Source organism: Thermobia domestica, chromosome 13 (assembly GCF_964235325.1).
Source record: "Thermobia domestica chromosome 13, izTheDome1.hap1.1, whole genome shotgun sequence".
Lineage (NCBI taxonomy): Eukaryota > Metazoa > Arthropoda > Insecta > Zygentoma > Lepismatidae > Thermobia > Thermobia domestica.
Window position 1 is genome coordinate 67,907,721 of NC_137466.1, and position 20,630 is coordinate 67,928,350.

The 20,630-nt window shown below is 34.2% G+C and overlaps 1 protein-coding gene across 2 annotated transcripts in view; it reads right to left on the minus strand.

The window, feature by feature from the left end:
- Positions 1 to 20,630, minus strand: part of Dll (homeotic protein distal-less) — a 152,815-nt gene that overhangs the window by 100,549 nt on the left and 31,636 nt on the right. Inside the window, exon 2 of one of the 2 annotated variants that reach the window (XM_081735855.1) lies at positions 3,613 to 3,636. The exons of the other annotated variant lie outside the window; for it this stretch is intronic. Coding sequence (XP_081591981.1) covers positions 3,613 to 3,636 — 24 coding nt within the window. The remainder of the gene's footprint in view (positions 1 to 3,612; positions 3,637 to 20,630) is intronic. 2 annotated transcript variants of the gene reach the window in all.

A 20,630-nucleotide genomic window follows, 5' to 3' on the forward strand; every position in this document is an offset into this window, starting at 1 on the left:
CCTCCTTAGGGCTGACATTGACACGAGAAGTTTATCGGCTTGTTTTGAAAATGAGACGAGTAGTACATTTTAAAATACCTAGGAACACAATCGAATTCGCATCTACAGAATAATTGATGTGTTAAAATCGGTTTGTTTCCTCCATTAATAAATATTTTTCTATAATGATAATTTTCGTGTAGTTTCCGAGACGAAATGAAAATTTAGTGTTACATGGCTCATAGTAGAAAACAAAAATATAAATTGATGAAATGATTGTACGAACACAATTAAGATTTTTTCAAGCTCATTACACAATACACTCTAATTACAAATATGATTTAAATATTGATCTTGCAATTTAATACATTAAACAGGGGTGCCCACAAGGGGGGGGCTATGACGCAAACTGCGTCATTGAAATATTTGGGGGGGTAAAAATCTATATAAATATGTTTGAGGGGGTGTAAAAATTAATCGAAAAGATTTTTTTTTCATGGAGGAACACCTACGGATAGACAATTGAAGGGGGGGTGCGTCATGGACATGAGGGGGGGCACCACTGCATTAAAAGCGTACTATATTACCTATATAATCTGAATACATTTTATTAAAAAACATTGTCTACAATATAAAGTAAGGCAATTACTTTCGACATGAATTCATTTTTTATTGGAACAGTTTTGTTTAATATTTGATTAATTGTATACTGTTACTTCTGTTATATTACTTATACCTGTGAAAAGTGAGAAGAAGTTTCATGTAAATCAGAAGTTACATGTTTCATGTAAAACCATGTAAAATCTCTTATGTTCGTTTGGGTATAAACATTGGTTACGGAACCTTCGTAATATACAGGGTGGTAGGTAACTCCGCCGACAAACTTTGGGAGGCGCATTCCTTATACGAAATGAAAGAAAAATGTTCTAATAAACATGGGCCGAAAAATGCCTCCTTTCAGAGTTATGATCCATTGAAAATTCGCAAAATCATTTTTCAAAACTCCCTAACTTAGAAACTATAGGACCTATTCCAAACGGTTTAAGGAATTACACAGAAACTGCTATACGCTATATCTAAATATCCATGTTTCAGAATCCATCGGTACCAGCGAAATGAACGCACCACTAGTACTTAAAGGAGTATTCCTATATTTCAACTTCCTTTTTACAGTGGCTTTCACCGATAACGGAAGATGGTAAAAAATGGATATTTAGATAGAGAACAGACTAGTTCCTGTGTAATTCCTTAAACCGCTTGGAATAGGTCCTATAGTTTCTAAGTTAGGGAGTTTTGAAACATGATTTTTCAAATTTTCAATGGATCATAACTTTGAAAGGGGGCATTTTTCGACCCATGTTTATTAGAACTTTTTCCTTTCATTTCGTATAAGGAATCGCCTCCCAAAGTTTGTCGGTGAAGTTACCTACCACTATATATATATATATATATATATATATATATATATATATATATATATATATAGGGAGAAAGAGAGAGAAAGATCAATACTAATAATTCGTTATACCTATATAGCATTTGAAACGTGTATACTAAGTGTAAAACTCTTCCAGTACAACTACTTCCAAAAGACAAGCATAAATATTAACTAGGTATGCAATAATTGCGAATTTGGAGCGAAAAGATTTACCTTTATTGATTATTCATAGATTTTTTGGTGCATTAATTGTTTTCGTGAACGAATACGACATACAAATAGTTGAATTTAGCGTATCAAAGAAAAATCCATAATAGCTTTCAAAAATTGTATCTGCAGAACAAACGAAAGGGACTATTTCTAATGCTGAAATTCTATTTTTCATTGTTATTCGCGAATTGGCGCCCCAAATGCTTTTCCGAGGTCAAGTCTATTGGATTCCGTTTTTCGGTGATTATTCCTCAATAGTATATCCGATCGGGACAATGCTACTCCTTACGACACTCAGACTGTGCTCTCGAATAACCATGTCATATTTGGTTAAGAACGTGTCAGGAGTATCCGGAGAAACGAACGCTTAAGTTGAGTACAGGGGACTGCTCTGTACTCAAGTTAAGCGTTCGCGTTCGAGAGCGGCTTCACTCTAAAAAAGAAACGAGATGAAAACTCTATTTCTCGTCCCGTCTCGTGAGCAACTCTACTCATACATAATTTGAATATTTAAATACCATTATGCCATTAATTAATACTCAAGGGTATACATCATCCAAATTTACCTATAAATTATTAAAAGTTAAGGATGCACACGAGATAAGATTTGTGACTGTCTCGTCTCGAAAATGTGCTGTAAAAGTTATGTCTCGACTCGAAAAATGTATATTTCTCTATTGGAAGAGCCGTGTCTCGACTCGAATTTTGTCAGAAATATCCTGTCTCGACTCGTCTCGTGCGCATCCCTATTAAAAGTGCTACAATACCAATCTCTAACTATCTAATCCTACCTAATATTACAATAAGTAATCAGACTACAAAATTTAGATACGATATTTATGCTAGCTGAACCAAGCAATATAGATACAGAGATGTCTCGGGTTTAAATCACGTTGTCGTTATTATTTCCTGGCAAAAGAATATGAACATTCTACCACAAGAATACTTAACCTTAGTTTTTTATCATACAAGCAAAACGAAAAAGGATAAATTACATGGAAGCTTGTAATTTGTATCATTCTTGCTAATTTGAAACTTTTTTCAGGAGGATACTTGAGGAAACCATATTTAACTGGGAATTCTGGGGGGAATCTTCTTCTTCTATATCAAATTCCGGCACCTAAATTCCCTTTCAATTCCATACATTCTTGAAGTTATGACCGCATTTTACTTAAGAGCTTTAGTGCTCACTTCATCAGATCCGTGTTTCAACTTCATTTTCTATTCCTATTTTACTTTCGTATAGCTCTTTGGAACGAATGTATTAACATTGCAATTATGGGTGATCGTGTGGAGTAACGAACGTACTAATATTACAATTCAAGAGTTATCGTGTGGAGTAACGAACGTACTAACATTGCCATTCAACAGTTATCATGTGGAGTAAGGAACGTATTAACATACAATTCAAGAGTTATTGTATGGGGTAACGAACGTATTAACATTACTATTCAAGAGTTATTGTATGGGGTAACGAACGTATTATTACAATTCAAGAGTTATCGTGTGGAGTAACGAACGTACTATGATTTTAATCAGTGGCGTTATTTTGGGAGGGCAATTGCACCCTCTCCTGAATTTGAGTTATAAGATATATTGTAAATCCATAGTATGGACATGTACTAATGAAAAAAGCGATATTCTACCTATATCGTTAGTCCTCCCATTCCCCGCCAAAGCAAAATTTGAAATGACTGTTTGATTCTAATAATAATATATTTCAACTGCTACACAATAGGCCTATTACTATAGATACAACAAAAACATCCAGCAAAAACAAATTTGGTAACATTGGTACAATCACACACCGCAAACCACTGCTACAGCAACAATTATGTGTTTGAATCTAACACAACAAAAGAAAACCAATTAACTAAATACAAAAAAGAAGCTATACAGACACACACCCACACACAAAATAAATTCTAGTTAAATAAATAAATATAAATAATAATGTTTAAAATATTATGTATACGGAAACCAACCTGTAATCGCCGACACAAAATAGCCTGCAACAAACCAGATATAATACCATTAGACAAGGAATTCAGCAGACTATAATATATAAATATTTCAGAACGCATGTTATACAGCTCTTACTCAACAGATACAGGTATTAAATATAGTAACATTGAGAAGTTATATCTAAGGAAAAATATAGCTTTCATAGTGCCGTTTCGCCGAAATTTTATCAAGATTCTAATGATTTTTTTACTGTTTTTTTACTTTTTTTTTTTTTTTTTTTTTTTTTTTTTTTTTTTTTTTTACTGGCTGAACGCCAATGATATTGTGGCACATTTGTTCCATGCTTTATTGATACAAATTACAATGATATAAGGCTATAACTTTCCTTAAAGAATTGGGTAGTGGCGCAAATTTCTTTATAACTCTGGAAGCATGGGGGCGTTCAGCTTATACGTGCTTCTTTGTCATATCTAATCTAACAAGACATCATAAAGAATTTTAATGCAAATACAGAGTCCAAGGAAACTTTAAGGGGGCAGGATTGGTGGCCCAGAATCAATCTTCGTAGAATTGAGTATTATACGTGCCGTTGCAGGCGTTGCACTGGCATAGCCTGTTCCAAAGTTTGATTTTAGCTTATTATTAAAAGCAGTGTCGTATCAAGGAGTGCCAGTCAAGTTAAAAATTAACTAACGGAAGAGGAGTTTCCAAAACTCCGATTTGGCGCGACGCATAGGCTAAAGTGATAGAAGTAGATTGTTTACTCCAATGTGACAATATCATAAATGCTGCTACAAGCAAAAGGATAGAAGAATAGTTTCAATTCATATTATTCTAATAGAATTTTTGATAGGAAAAGAGATCCAATTCTACTGTGAATAAATGGCTACAAATTGGCAAGTATGGATGCAGAATTGTCCAAAATTAGCCAGTATCTGAACCACATTTATTCTAGCTAATCAACAACTGAAAATTACTGCTAAATGAGCAACACTGCGTGCGAAGTTCATAATTCATTCACAAGATAGCTCAAATAAATTGCCGAAAGTAGTGTTCTCTAAAATGTGTGACGACGAAGTGTGCAATGTGTGCGTTCCATTCCAATCGTATTAGTAGACCCTATATGAAGTAGTTTTAAGAGAACAAATCCTCAACAACGACCTGGTCTGTTGTTAAAATCAATGTAGGAGCATTCCCTCAGATAATCTTTAACATCATGATTTTGTATGTGTGTGTGTGTGAGAAAATTTTACTACGATAGCTTAGAAACAGTATTGTGACAATAAAACTCTCATGAAAACAAACAAATAAATAAATAAATTTCCTTAGTTCTCCTTTACCGAAATCAAAACCAGTAAAACAAAAAATAAAACAATACATAATTTCTATAATCTTGCAATATTTATCTCGTTGTCAAAGATAGTGGGTTTAGCCCGGAAAATAGTTGAGACTTGCCATTTTTTTTTTTTTTTAATCTGTGGATAACTTAAGTCCAAAGAAAATGAAATGAAATAAAATCTTTCAGTTTATCTCCTGTTAGGCTAAGGGAGACGATAATTAAGGTAAGTGAACAGGGTGTCTACTAAAATTCAAAAATGAAAATTTCGTGACTTTTTCGTGACCTTTTCTTTACCAAACCATAAAATTTCGTAACATTCTCAAGAGCGAATTTGGTTTCGAATTAGGCCGAATTTTCAATAAAGCAATAGAAGCGGTCTTTTACTTGCGATTTGGTGGCGTCTAAAGCCGACCCATATACATCTTTGGTGGTGATTTTTGACATTTTATGAAACAAAATTTTCCAGGCTACACTTTTTTTTTGTACAGATACAAAAAATCGTGACTCCAAAAGCTAAATTTCGTGACTTTCTCTTGACTTTCATGAACGTTTTCTGATTTCGTGACTTTTTCGTGAATTTCGTGACTGATAGACACCCTGGTGAATGATAATGAAAAAATGGTGGAATGAAAATGTGGAAGGAAACGAGAGTACCCCGGAAAAAACCCACGGACAAACTTACTTAGCCGGGGATCGAACCAGTAACCTCATGCACCAGAAGTAGGCATTCTACCACTACGCTACCGTGCCTCCGCTTTGAATCCAAAGAAAAACAGACATCTCATTTGGTTAACACTGATTTGAATTTATTACTAGACTTTTTTCTAAAATATTACGGCCTATGTTTAGCAGAAGGGGTCCAGCTCTTTTCTCTAAAAAATGTTAAAATTTTGGTAATTTCTGTTCACATTCGGTTAGTTTAGAGTAGGTTAGGTTAGGTTAGGTTAGTTTATGTTAAATTAGTGTAGGAGTCCCGCAAAATTTTCCAAAAAATGATAGAATTTCGCTTATTTCTACTAATATTGGGTTAGTTTGGGTTAGTTCAGGTCAGCTTAGGTTAGTTTATGTTAGGTTAGATTAGATTTGGTTACGTTATGTTAGGTCTAAGTACTTGCCTTATTCATTTCTCCTGTAAATTTTGTGTTTTTTACGTGCTTCTGGACCGCTTGTACTAAACATACTCCAATATTACTGGTGTACGTTTCACCAAAGAAGGGCCAAAGTTAAGACATTAAAGGTATTATGACTATTATATTGATTATTTTTTACTTTGTTTTAACTAAGTCCATGTGCCAGAGCTTTCGATGTGCTGTATACTATACTTTCAAATCATGTTTAATTACTAAAAGTTTTAACTGATTACATATAATACTTTTATTTTTTTTTAAATTTCCTCTCAACCACCTGAAACTTTATGTATTTTATAATATTCAAAGACTTCGTTATACAGTCATCCTCTTAGCAGCTACATCTATTAGCATCACGCAGGTAAGTTATAGCGAACGTAGTGATATCTATTAATGTGACTGTTTACTATTAGAAATTAGCGTGACGCACTGAGATGTTTGACAGTTTATTACAAGAAATTCCTATTGTTTCTCTCGTCATTCCTATTGTTTTTCTCGTCCTACAATCATTACAATCTCTGAAGCAAGGTTGTATAACGTTCCAGGATAGCGGGACACAATCTAACGTGTTTCTCGTTTATAATTAGAATATTAACTGTATTTTTACGAGTTATTCTTGTAACTTAATAATGATAAATTAGCAATAAGAATGTCAATGATTCTTCATAATTTTACTATCTACCTGTACAGTTTGACAGTCTGGTACAAAGATATCACTATACGTATATTGAATGTTGGTTCTAGACCGGAGCAGGGGACCTTGGGTGAGAAAAATAATCTAAGCTATTATTTATATTTTTTTTACAGTTTATAGTAAATTCATGATATATCTATCATAGTCTGGGCTCTGTCCCCTCCAATTTTTACCTTCTGGGTCCACTACTGACTATATTGTACTTTATGGTTTTCACAACCTAATTGTACTCTACATGTTAATTTTTCTTCCCTTACCGTATACTTTTCTAGAATTTCTCTTACATGTTCTTTTCTGATTTTCCTTGACCTAGATAGATATTTTGTTTCTCCAATCTTTTTTGTCTTAGCACCTTTACTAGACCCATCTCAATGTGAGCCATTGTACCCAAAAAAAAAAAAAAAAAAAAATGAAATACGTATAAACGTTACCAAAGTATTATTAATAAGAAGTGACATAATTGATTCCAAACGGAAACTTTAACTACAAAGAACGTAATAGCACGTACTGTAAGAAACATGATAGTTACATTTATGAAAAATAAATGTTTAAATTGTTAGACACGCACTATCATAAATTCACCACAATTACGAAAAGCTAATGAAACTAATTTAACAAAAGTGCAGTTATTAATTTTTAATAAATGTAAAATAAAAATTAAAAAGTGTAAAAAAAATACAACTTCCATTAAACTTCAAAACCGAGGAATAAATCTAAGGGAAGTGGCTATGTAGCATACGGATAACGTATGCTCCGTACTGATTTCTGTAGTAAGCAAGAGGATACCGTATACTTGTACAATATACCGCTGTCCGGAGAACCGATTTTTCTCAGTGCATATGCGTTCAAGTGCCTTCCCACAGAGAATCGAACCCAAGACACCGTACACGAAAGGTGAACGCATTAGCCACTAGAGAAGCAGGGAAGGTTACCCAGAATAGAGTGTTTCACGACCCCTTGGAGTTAGGGAATTCAAACAAACTCTGTATGTGAACGCCTCATTCATACTATTTAGTGAAAACGTGTTTCAGAAAATTCTCCGCTACTAAAAGGAGAAAGGAAGACAGTTGAAAAAATATACCTTTCAAATATTTTCCATAAACCATGCTTTTCTCGAGAGAAGAACTAGTATATTTATTACGAAAACAAAGTATCATCATAAATTAATGTGTTAGCACCTGAAAATCCTTGATTAAGTACATAAACATAAATACATAAATATATAACAACATTTAACTTGTCCCTTCCTTTTCTTTTTTTCGTCTTCTTCAATTTTATAACGTAAATAACATGCGAAAACATTTTATGCTTATAAGATTACTTAATGTTGCTTCATGAGAACAAAGTTCCTATTTATCAAATGAAATTGCACATTAAACGGTAATTAATATTCATACTATACACATTTGGTCACTAATTATGACTTATAATGTCCATTAAAATTGCATTAAAAAAGTTTATAAACAATTATATACAACCTATGAATAATTTATGATTATTTTGGAAGCAGAAATTTTTAACTATTTTCCTAATTTGAATATCTTCTAAATGGAACATGGAAACTAATTTGTTTCCAATATTATATTTTGAGATATATTTCCTAAAGCAAATATTTTGATTTTGATCTCTCAATTTTTCTTCTCAAAATCTCTCTATTCAGTAATCGACCCAGTAATATCTCAGTAAGTGAAATGGGCACAAATACACGTAATATTTCGTTTCGTCTAGACAAGAAAAACAGAAAAATTAGGAATATTTCAGTAATTGCAATGGGTAAAAGCATAATATTACGTTCATTCAAAATATAAGCTAGTATAAAAATTGAAGAAATCTTAGTAATTCCAATTCGTACGAATATATTACGTTCTTTTCTTTTTTGAGATAAGAAATACTGTAAAAAGTGGGAGAATATCTCAAGAATTGAAATTATTACGCTCTTTTTAAATAAGAATTACTATTGAATAGTATCTCAGTAATTTCAGTTCGTACAAGTATAATACTATGCTCCTTCTAAATAGGAAATATTGTACAAATTGAGAAATATATCAGTGATTGAAATTCATAAGAATATAATCATATTACACTCCTTCTAAATAACAAATACTCTGCAATTTAAAGAATATATCAGTAATTGAAATTGTGTCCGTTTAGAAAAGAAGCAGAGAAAAATTAAGAATATTGCAGTAATTGTAATGGGTAACAGCATAGTATTACGTTCTTTTAAAATATAAACTAGTATAAAAATTGAAGAAATCTTAGTAATTTCAATTCTTACAAATATATCACATTTTTTAAAATAAGAAATACTGTAAAAATGTGAGAATATCTCAGTAATTGAAATTATTACGCTCTTTTTAAAAAGTACAAATTGAAAAAATATACTGTATCTCCTACAAACATATTATGCTCTTTCTAAATAAGAAATTTCGTAATTGAAATTCGTACAAATACCATCATATATATATACCTCTTTATTAATAAAAAATACTATACATATTGCAGAATACATCAGTAATTGAAATTGGCAGGTATCATATTACATTCTTATTAAATAAGGAATACTGTAATAATTGAAGAATGTCTCAGCCAATAAATAGTAGCGCTCTATACTTAAAACAATGAAAGAAGGGTACGAAAGTGATGCCTTGCGGGACACCATTTTGAGGTAGATCATCGGAAAGTTGTGTTATCTATGGTTCAATACTTTGAAGAAGTGAGAAAGAAAGAAAAAATAATCGTTGAAATATCAGCACGTAATTTAACAATATATTGGACATGCATCACGGTATGAAGAACGAGTTTCCTGCGATGCATAAAAGAGCTTCGCTGTAAAATGAGCGGGAGAGGAGAGGGCGGGGGAGGTGGGGAAAGAGAGAACTTTTAAACAAAATTCTCTAGCAGCCTGAACAAATTGCCTTTTTACGACACCCCCAGCACAATACACGCATTACAATTATAATGATCTTATGAACTCTACTCCTATTAGCAATATAGTATATACTCACACAAAGTAGGGTTGCCACCCATTCAGAATTTACCTGTATTGTTTCGAAATTACGCGTCCACTTTAGACGACGCAAAAAATACGAACCAATCCAAATCTCTCTCTCATTTGAAAGATGTTCGTGGATCTTTCCGACTATGTTCAATATGTACAAGCTTGCAAAAATAAATTTCAATATACCATAAAATGTTCTGAGCTCTACAACAACACTCATAAACGATAAATGTTACCACGAAACAAGAAGTACATTTTTATGTTCGATACGAAACGATAAATTTTGCGAGTCTTCTGGGCAACACTAGTTCACCGAAATGTTAGATCTCAAACACTGTTTTCAATGTAACATGATCCATAGTTTAAAAACTATACAAATATAATGAAGGGCATTTATAAAATTTTTAAAGATTCACAAGTCATTACATAAGACATTCCCAAGGATGGCCCCGCGTATCGTAGTCGCTAACACCCTTGGCTTTGGTGCGAGCGGTCCCGGGTTCGATTCTCGGTGCGGATCTTCGGTGGAAAAAGTGTAAAAACGTTTTTAGGCCAGCCGTTGGGAATGAGGTTTTCCTTGGGTTTTTTCCTCTTTCACACCAGACAAATGAAAGTATGGTGTCCCAGGCCGCTTCCTTCCTTCCCCAATCTTGTCATTCTTCCCTTTCCGCCGAGGAACGTGACGGGCTAACATGGCCATAGATACCGAAAGCCCAGGAACCTAATTCCTAATCCCTATAGAAAATATTCCCAAGTGAAGCATTGTGGCTTAGTGGTAGAGCAGTAACATGTGATTCGTGGTGTCCTTGGCTCGATCAAATCTCCTGCCAAATGAGCATTATGATGGACAAACCAAGTGTACGCATATTTTCTTCGGGTTTTCCCATTTCCACCCACTTTCGTCATTTTATCATTATCATCCATCTCATTATCACTGTCTCCTTTAGCCTTGGCGTATGGCTATTTGAGAATGCGTTTTTGTTGCGTTACCCCCTGCACGGAACGCGGACAAGGTGGCTACTCGGTAATTTTACTTTCGCTAGAGTTATAAATCATACTGTGAGCCAGTCATGGTTTCCGAGTCTTTTTGCCAGGTCCAGGTCTATAAGTGGGAGGCTAGTCGAGCGAGCGTTACCCCCCAGAGCGAACGCGGCCTAGGTGGCTACACGGCAATTTTAGTTTCACCAGAGTTGTAAATCATACTATGAGCCAGTCAGGGTTTCCAGGTCTTTTCTTTTCACTTCCCGCGCCAAAAGTGTAGAATGAGAATGAACTGCTTCAGTTGGTTTCTTGTGACAAGATATGAAGGTTATCGAAGAAGTATTGGTGTTAGCTGCAGTTTCTTCTTATGTAAAGAAAAAAAGACGCAGAGGAAACTAAGTGCAGACAAAGTAAACGACCAAAACAGCTTACTTTATCTTAATCAAACTTGGAAAACAATTCAGTTGGTGTTAGATTCTTGCTTTTTCAATTTATTCCTACATCCATATTAATCTGTGTATCTGTATAAAAAGGATGTGTATGTATGTTAGGAATGGTATAGAGACGAGATGAAACTCAATACACTCTCGGTCTCGTCTCAAGTCGAAAAACATCGTATTAGTCTCGGTCTCGTTTCCATCAATATATGGAGCTCCTTCGTGACTAAGCGGTAAGCGTACGTGTCTTTGGCGTGGTAGACCTGGATTCGATTCTAGGCAGGAGGTTATGTGGTTAGGGTAGGGTGATCAAATCATCAACTAGAAAAAACGGGACAACTTTTTACTTTTAGATAGGTTGCTCCCCTAAATATATATTTTGGCTCTCCCTTCTCTATTTCTTTCTCTTTCTTTCTTTCTCTCTCTCTCTCTCTCTGTATCTCTCACAAAAAAGGCAAATTTACACTTTTTCGTTTTAAAACCTATTGAAAAGGTTGTGGAATTAATTAAATAACAAGTAACTATCAGCAACTAACAAAAAAACAAATTTTGAAAACATTCTCTCTTCCAAGCGACAGAAAAGTTTTAAAATATCCATGTTGCCCACCAACCTATGGTTGAGGTGAACAAAAAGACTGAAAATATATGAAACACTCATCAATATGTCAACAACAAAATCTGTCACTGGCAGAATTTATAACGAACTACTTTCAACTTCCAACTAGCTTTATTTTCTTTTTCTTACTTTTAAACATTATTTCACTTAGAGCTAGTTTTCTTTTTACTTTCAGTTTTATTGTTCTATACTTTGTTCCCCTTTCGTAAATGACAGTATATTATATCTTAGTTAAACCACGGAAAAACTGTACTGATCTGATGACAGCGCCTCAGTCTTCCACCCCCAAAACAGAGAGTAAAAACAGTTTGTTTTACATAAGACTTTCAGCCCGTTGCACTGTCATCTGCGCAGTGGGAGTCTTGAGAGGGAGGGCTAGGAGGGAAAACAGTGCAACCACCACATCCAATATCGCAAACGTCGTAATGACGTTGCTCAGTAATTAGACATATTCCAATATAATTACATAGCTTAGAAAATAATAATATAAATTAGGAAATTTTAGATTGGAAAGTTTCTTGTACCCAGTGTACGTAAATACGGGACATTTTGGCGTCCCGGGAAAATTTTTCGGGACACCGGGAATGGTAGTGAACGGATGGTTACCCTAGGTTAGGGTCCCACGTTGAGCTGTAGTTCACGTCTGATGTAGCCTCGCTGATATAGTCGAAAGAGACGGAGCAAGAGGCATTTTTTTCTAAGATATCCTCTGTATCGAAAACAAATATTAGACCCCAATCAATAAATTCCAACATTTACACTACTTTATACTTTACTAGCTATGCACGTGCCTTTGGAGAATGGGGTTCCGGATTCGAATCCTGTGGAAGATCATTGAAAAGTTTCAGCGCATAAAGGTTGTTTAGATTCTACCTTAAACTGTAGGTTCACATCTTGTATAGCTTCGGTGCTGAAAGGACCGCTAAATTCCAAGCCACCAAGTATAAAATTTACATCATGATATTTTTAACCAATTCTCTGGTTTAATCTTTTAATTTTTTTCTTCTCATCATTTAGGCTAATTCTGAAATTCCTACTCTCTACCAATTTTAGCACCTTATTTTCAGTTTCAGAACAAAGTTGATAAAACACGAGCAGTTGCAGTTAAAATAAATAAAATAAAATTACATATCTTTCCCAGGAATATTTCTAAGCTGCATGGAAAAAAATGTCTGGAAACTGAAACATTATGTGTTTGTTTTACAAAACTAAATTTCGAAATAATTTGGCAACGTAGTTTTTCGGTCATTTCAAAGACTGGAAAGAGAATAAGATGTATTGAATCCCAATTTAAAATTATGGTCTTTGCTGTTTAAAACATTTTCGATATACCTAAGTACCAAACTATTAGAGGTGGCATTTTCCGCCTTTCTCTTGTGAACACATCTATGGCTTAGACCATCTAAGGGCAATTGTTCCATCATCTAACATATCCACCCCATAAAATGCCGCATAGCCGGCCCTGACCCTTTCGGGCTGTTGCGCCTTAAGGTTTGGTATATATTAGGTATATTGGAAGTTGGCACAAATGTAACAAAGTATTTATTATTATTATTATTATTATTATTATTATTATTATTATTATTATTATTATTATTATTATTATTATTATTCATAGCGAACATACAATTTAGCTCGATGTAGCTCTACTTAACGTATTAAATGAAATCATAAAATAAGAATATTCTTCCTTCTTCATTCTGAGAATTCTGTTCCATTCCCTCCTAGTCTGGAACAAATATCGCAGCCACTTCTCTCCACATTTTTATTTTTAAGTCGCGATTCATGTAGTTCGGATCTCTTAAATTATATAGGCATGGCCTTTTTTTATTATTATTATTTCGATTATAAACGCCTCTGTGTTAAACACACTAATCATGATTGGAGATGTACACAGGACACGTTTTCAAACACAACTGAAAATTTCTCTTTGTGATTACACTTGTGGTTATCTGTTTGGGGGTGGAGTTCGAGCTTCGGAGATAGGGGCTCAAATTCAAGTTATTTTGTTGTTTCATCTTTTGCCTAAAGCCAAATATTTTGCTTATAGATTACCATGGCACCAGCTAACTGTCAATCAAGTGTATCACGAGAAATCACCGTTTTACATAGATTTTTCTGTGATTAGCTAATTTTTCGGAATTTCCTTCTATTTTTGTGAATTTTCTTTTGTTATACACACTCATACATTATAATAGCAGAGTTCCAATCTCTGCACAAAGCGTCTTCCAAGCAGCTGTTTCTTGCTACAATCCCCTTGCCTGGCAACACGTCTTTCCTTTCTGTCATTCCTTTTGAAATCTTTTAAACAGCAGGCGGTCTATTGTTCCGACCTGCACCAAATACGCTGGAGCCGGCGTTTTCTCAGCAATTTTATTGCTTTCGCGTTCATGTTTAGCCGCTCAGATTTAAATACATGGTCAGCGTATTTCAAGCTTACGCATGAGCAATAAATGCGCTTTGCGATCGCTACAAATAGCCGGGGTGTAATAGCAGAGTTTCAATACTGTGCACAAAGCATCTTCCAAGCAGCTGTTTCTTTCTAAAATCTCCTTGCCTGGCAACACGTCCTTCCTTTTTGTCCTTCCTTGAGACATCTTTTAAACAGCAGGTGGTCAATTGTTCCGAAACGCACCAAATACGCTTGAGCTGACGTTTTCTCCGCGTTTTTATTGCTTTCGCGTTTGCAGAGCATTGCGATTAGCCATCCACATTTAAATACATGGTCAGCGTATTCCAAGCATACGCATGAGCAAAAAAAAACGCTTTGCGAACGCTTCGAATAGCCACGGTCTTGGTGTATAACCGTTCAACGTTAAACTTTAAAAAAAATCCAATAATACATATGGTTTAAATATTGCTATATGGCATCTTTCATGGTGCGAAAGGATTGTGACAATTTCAATATGAAATTAAGAAAAAAATCAAGCCATAAATTATTTAACTAACGAAACTAGACAACATTTTCTAGAATAGAGACGAATCATATTTATTATTAAAGCATGCAGTATAATGACTTTCGTATCTTAAAACTTTGATAAATGCCATTTTATGGTGTTCGTGGTATCACTTTAACATTTTTTAAAAAGTATGAATCATGTAATACTAAAACAATATTAGAAATGTAAAACTTGGGTAAACTAATGTTGTGTTAATAGACTCGAGAAATTTCTCGTTCCGAAAACGAGACGAGAATTGTCATGTGCTTCGTCTCGTCTCAAATTTGAAAATGGTCTTCTCGTCTCGTGCACAATACTACCAATAATAATTGACACTTTCCATTTTGCTGGAAGGCAATTGTTATATATACAGGGCCGGATTTAGGTATGAGCCACATGGGCCCGGGACCAGAGCGACAAATTTTGAGGGGCGGCAATTTTTAACAAAATTTGTTTCTCCCGAAACTTTAATTATAGCAGCCTTATGGGGAGACATTCTCAGTAGATTTAATTCTGTGAGTGAAAAGATACAATCCCATAATATGATTCTAGCTACAGTTGTGAGTCTGTACACATCTCTCATTACATTTGTGGATGAACTGAAAGGTAGGTTGACTGTCAAAGTGATTTGAGGGTACTGGTCCCAGGAGGCCATAAATTTCATCTTACCTTTGGCTCGATTATGGATAGTTATATCACATTTTTCTCGCGATATTTTGTTTCTCCCGAAAATGTACCAATGGGAGCCGAGCACCTTATGTGATTCTCATTGTCTCACAGTAATTTGTGACAATGAGCATCATATATGATGCTCAAGAACCTGGATAAGTTAGTAATTTGTGATATCAAGCATGAGCATCATATATGGTGCTCATGGCCCCAGAGAAAAATAAGGTGAACACCATATATGATGCTCATGGCAGTCAACCTGTTAAGTTCTATAAGATGACTCGTGAGAAAAAAACTAAAGACTGTCCAGACTGTTCTTGAAACTGATGGTGAATGCATGGGATTCCACATTGTCAAGAATCAAAAACTATTTGAGATCTACTCTTTCTCAGAAGAGACAGGTTCATCTAGCTGTTTTAGCCACCGATAATGACTTGACTGTTAAACTTGATTTTGATGATTTTGCCAATGTCAAAGCAAAACGTAAACAGTTTTGATACACAAAAGTTTCAGAAACGTTATTTTGTAAATTTTTAAGTACAATAATATAACTCTTTATATCATTTAAGATTATTTTATATTTTGCCGTCTTTCACACCATGTAATGTTGAATACGTTAGGCAGAAGCCAGGTAAGTTTTAATGAATCTACTCCAAATGTTAGCCAGATACAGGAATTAAAATATATTACATAAAATGAGTAATAAGAAATAAGAATAATAATGACTAGTAATAGTAATAATTATAATTTAGTAGCAAACGTAAAAGTAATATTTTAATAAGTGGATCCAGGAGAATGGAAGTTTTGGAGAGAGATGCGATTGGTGTGGTTAAGGGCAGCAATTTCGCTAGGGCCCATGGGCGCAAAACATGGAAATCAGTACTGTATGTATTTTGTATGTAGCAAATTGCACTGTTAACGTAACAAATTGTGCCTATTGTTCTTTGACTTTTCCTAACGAAGACACACACACTTCTTTAAGAACGTAAAATTAATTTTAAATTATATTTTATACTTCTTCTTTTAAATTTTTAAAGTTCATAAGCTATGCATATAACATAATAGTTCTTCTTTATACTTAAATGGAACTGCAGTTGCTTCAGTTGTAGAGTACTCATCTTTGATGTGAGAGATCCATAATTCAATACCAGGCCATGTTAATTTATAGTGGATAAATAAGCGTGTTTGTCGGTTTTCCGGTATCCCTCCACATTATATTATCCTATCAATTAGGCCTAACTCATAACCATCCACTTTCATTAAACACTCGTCTTCTTTAGCTTACAGACATAATTGTGGGACACAAAGCCTAAAAATCTCATTTCATGTTATTTCTAACAGTGGCGGATCTAGCCTGGGGCCGAGGGGCCTAGGCCCCTTAGTTTTTTGAGTAACAATAATAATTGAAGCTATTATAGTAAACTTGTCATATACCTATCAAAGTCTGGGTTCTGGTAGCCCACCCAGTTTTTACCTTCTAGATCCGTCTCTGATTTCTAATGATATTGAAAATCATCTAAGTCAAACAACACCAAAAATCGAAAATTAGTTTATTGCTGAATAAAATAGTAAAAAGTCTATTCCAGTGGCATGGTAAAGCCAGAAAGGCGTTACAAGAAATAGTTTACTTTCTGCAGCACTCCAGAGATGTAGTAGTGATAAATGTGATGGCTTCTGCACAAACCGTTTATTTTTCTTTACTTGTCCTCAAAAATTTGTTTCTTGTGAAATTTATTTTCCAAAATCGGAAATTTCACTTTCCGAATTTCGAAAAAAATCCGGAATTCGGAATAATTCCGGAATTTTTTAAATACCGGAATTCAGAAAAATTCCGGAATTTTTCCAAAACCCGGATTTTTCTAAATTCCGGAAATTTACCTAAATATCGATTTTTTAAATTCCGGAAACTCCGAAATTTGGATTTTTCTAAATTCCGGAATTTTTCCACAATCCGGATTTTTTCTAAATTCCGCAAATTTTCCGAATTCCAAAATTTTTCTGAAATCTGGATATTTCCAATTTTATTTTCCGGATTCCGGAAAGTAAAACCTTCGAAATTGGCTGTCACTAATTTTTTCATTAAAAAAAATAGTGTGGCCATGACTAACATAACCTGATTATTTGTTTTGAAAGGATGGCAACCCTACTTAAGGCACACACACACACACACACACACACACACAGAGAGAGAGAGAGAGAGAGAGAGAGAGAGAAACTTGGTGGTCAGTATAGGCAAAACACGATATACTTAAAAATATATCTGGTACACTGAACAGCGCTCTCGGAACACAATGTCAAAGGAATTTATTGTTTCTTATTTGTGCACCCAAGCGGTGAAATATATAATTCTTAATCTTCATTCCTTGTTAGGAACACACGAGAATAATAATAATAATAATAATAATAATCGTTAGAGAAAGAATGAATGAAAAAAGAAAGAAAAGAAAAGAATCCTGCAAAGTGTGAAATAATAATAATAAATAATAAAATAGATATAAAAATTATTTCTCCATTTTTTTGTGACTCATTATAAATATATATATATATATACTTTTTTTTCCCGTAAGTGGAGTGCTGAAAAGAATTTTGTTCTTTATAAATTCCTTATTACGAGCGTTTAAAACAATAGGAATCCAACGGTTTGCCTCTTTGTTCGTAAGCGCCATAAATGTCATATTTGGTTATAGCTACATTCGTTAAATTTAAATTGTGTATGAAAAATATGAGACAGGTTTATCATGCAGTTTTCTTGTTTTCTTTTCTATCCTGTTCCTTTAAGATATATATATATATATATATATATATATATATATATATATATATATATATATATATATATATATATATATATATATACCGGTATATATTCTGTTTATGTGTTTTCCTTCTTTTCTTTACATTTTTCATGCTTATTGATTTTTTTTAAAACTTGAGGTAGGTCAGTATTCGCCCAATATATTTCGTATGCAATATACTGTATATTCAACTTTTTACATACTTTTTGTCTACTATTTTATTATCATTATTATTGATTGTTGTAAGGAAAAAACTAGGAATACAAATAATATTTTTTTATTTGGTTTCTTTATTCTCTAAACCCCTTCAACAATAACACCATTAATGACAATATCAATACCGCATTGTTATTTTTTTTTTGTCCTGGCTTATGTCATTTTGTCCATTAATTTTCACACTAATGGCCTTTATCCTTATCTTGTTATATGTTTCCGCATTTTTGTCTTTCTTTCCCCCTCCTATTTTATGTAGTTATGCTTGTCATACAGACGGTAAAAAAGTATGTGATATGCTTTCTTCCCTACTAAAAAATTCAAATGTGTTCCGAAAACACACTTGGGGGCACGCGGAGCACAAGAGAATAGTCCAAGTACCAGAGTTGTGCGAGAAATAGACATAAAGTTTGTAGTGTATCGGTACTCTTTAGGTACCTACGAGGAAAGTTAACACTCCTTTTACATTATAAGAATTATTTGCAATTGTTTTTACAAGAGCGCTTTTGCTAGTGATCTTGTTTCCGAAATTGTAAGATAGGATCTTGCATCTCGGAATCTCATTAAGGCACACTGTAAACAATTACGGTCACATTCACTGACCGATTACCGTCAATTCTGGCTACGAACCGATTACCCTAAAATTTACGGAATTAGTGTTCAAGATATGGTAATAGGGCATAAATACGACCTTCTTATGGTCTATAACTAGGCCCGTATTTATATATTGTGCTCCCCTGTGCTCTAAAAAAATCCCCGCCAATCCGAAAACGACCAAAATTAGAGTTGAATTCATAGTTTATGGGGTCGCTGAGATGAATACTGACAGGTGTAATCCAATTCAAGTTTAAGGTCATGCTCCAGTCCCTAGGGAGGCGGCGAGATTTTAAAAGTAATCGAAAACGACAAATATTAGTGTTGAATTCATAGTTTTCAAGGTCGCTGGGTTTAACGGTATAAGTTTTCATGATGTTCAAGTTCATCCTCACCCCTTGGGGTGGGGGTGGGAGAGGATGACTTTTCAAAAATAATCAGATAAGCTAGTTAATTAGTAACTGCTGTAATTAGAGCGAATTAAACACATTAACACATTTTCTCGCCCTTGCACAGGTCTCTCCAGTTTGATAGTTTTAAATATTACTTTATTGTGAATCTTAAAAAAAAAAATCCCGCCCCCTAAATTTTGCCGCCCTGTGCTCGAGCACAGTACCTAAATACGGGCCTGCCTATAATTCTAAATTTTACACTAATACCGTAAATTTTGGCAGCAAGAATTGACATAAATCGGTCAGTAAATGTGACCGTAATTGTTTACAGTGCAGTTTCTTTCCAGGTAATACAACGCCAAAGAACACAAGGTAATTATCTCTTTGCCGTCAATTCGATGACCAGTTTCCAATAATGTGGTGTATGATCGGTAGTGGATTGGTTTCTATTATTGAGAACCTAAAGGGGTAAGGTTGAGTTTTCGAGCGAGGGTAGATATTTATTACTGAACGTTTACTAGTATGTCTGACATGGTAAGTGAACCATTCTGCCTTTTGTGATGTGATTTTGTGTCGCAAACCACGATGCGATACAGTTTTTTTTTTTTTTTTTAAACTATGATAATCTTTTGATAATTTTGTTTTCGTTAACTAATAATATTGCAGGATTTACAATACGGGTATTGTTTCAATAAGCTTCATTGAGAAGTTTCCAATTATATTGTTATTTATTTTATTATAATTGAATACTACAGGTGTAGATACCCTTATTGACAGTGTTCAGCAGTATACAAAAAATGAAAGTTTTCAGTTTGATGTACCAGATTATTGTGCCCTGTTAGGCTAAGGGAGATGGATAATAAAAGGAAGTGAATGATGGTGCAAGAATTGGTGGAATGAGGATGTGGGAGGAAACGAGAGTAGCCAATGAAAACCCACGGACATGATGCTGGCCACCACAAACTTGCTTAGCTGAGGATCTTTCCTGACATTATTGAGCACGATATGATTGTCCCAGGAAGGAATTTCGAGTCTTCCGGGGTGTAATTTCACCCGTTGGTACCCCCTGAAATCATCACTGCCTACAGAACACCTGAATGAGCCACAAATTCAGAAGACAGGTATATTTTTATTTTTTTTCTGTAGTGTACACAATGTCTGCGTTCACGGAGATATGACGATAGACATTTATCTGGGGTGTGTGAAAAATTAAATATTACAAGCTTGCTACGGAGACTATCATG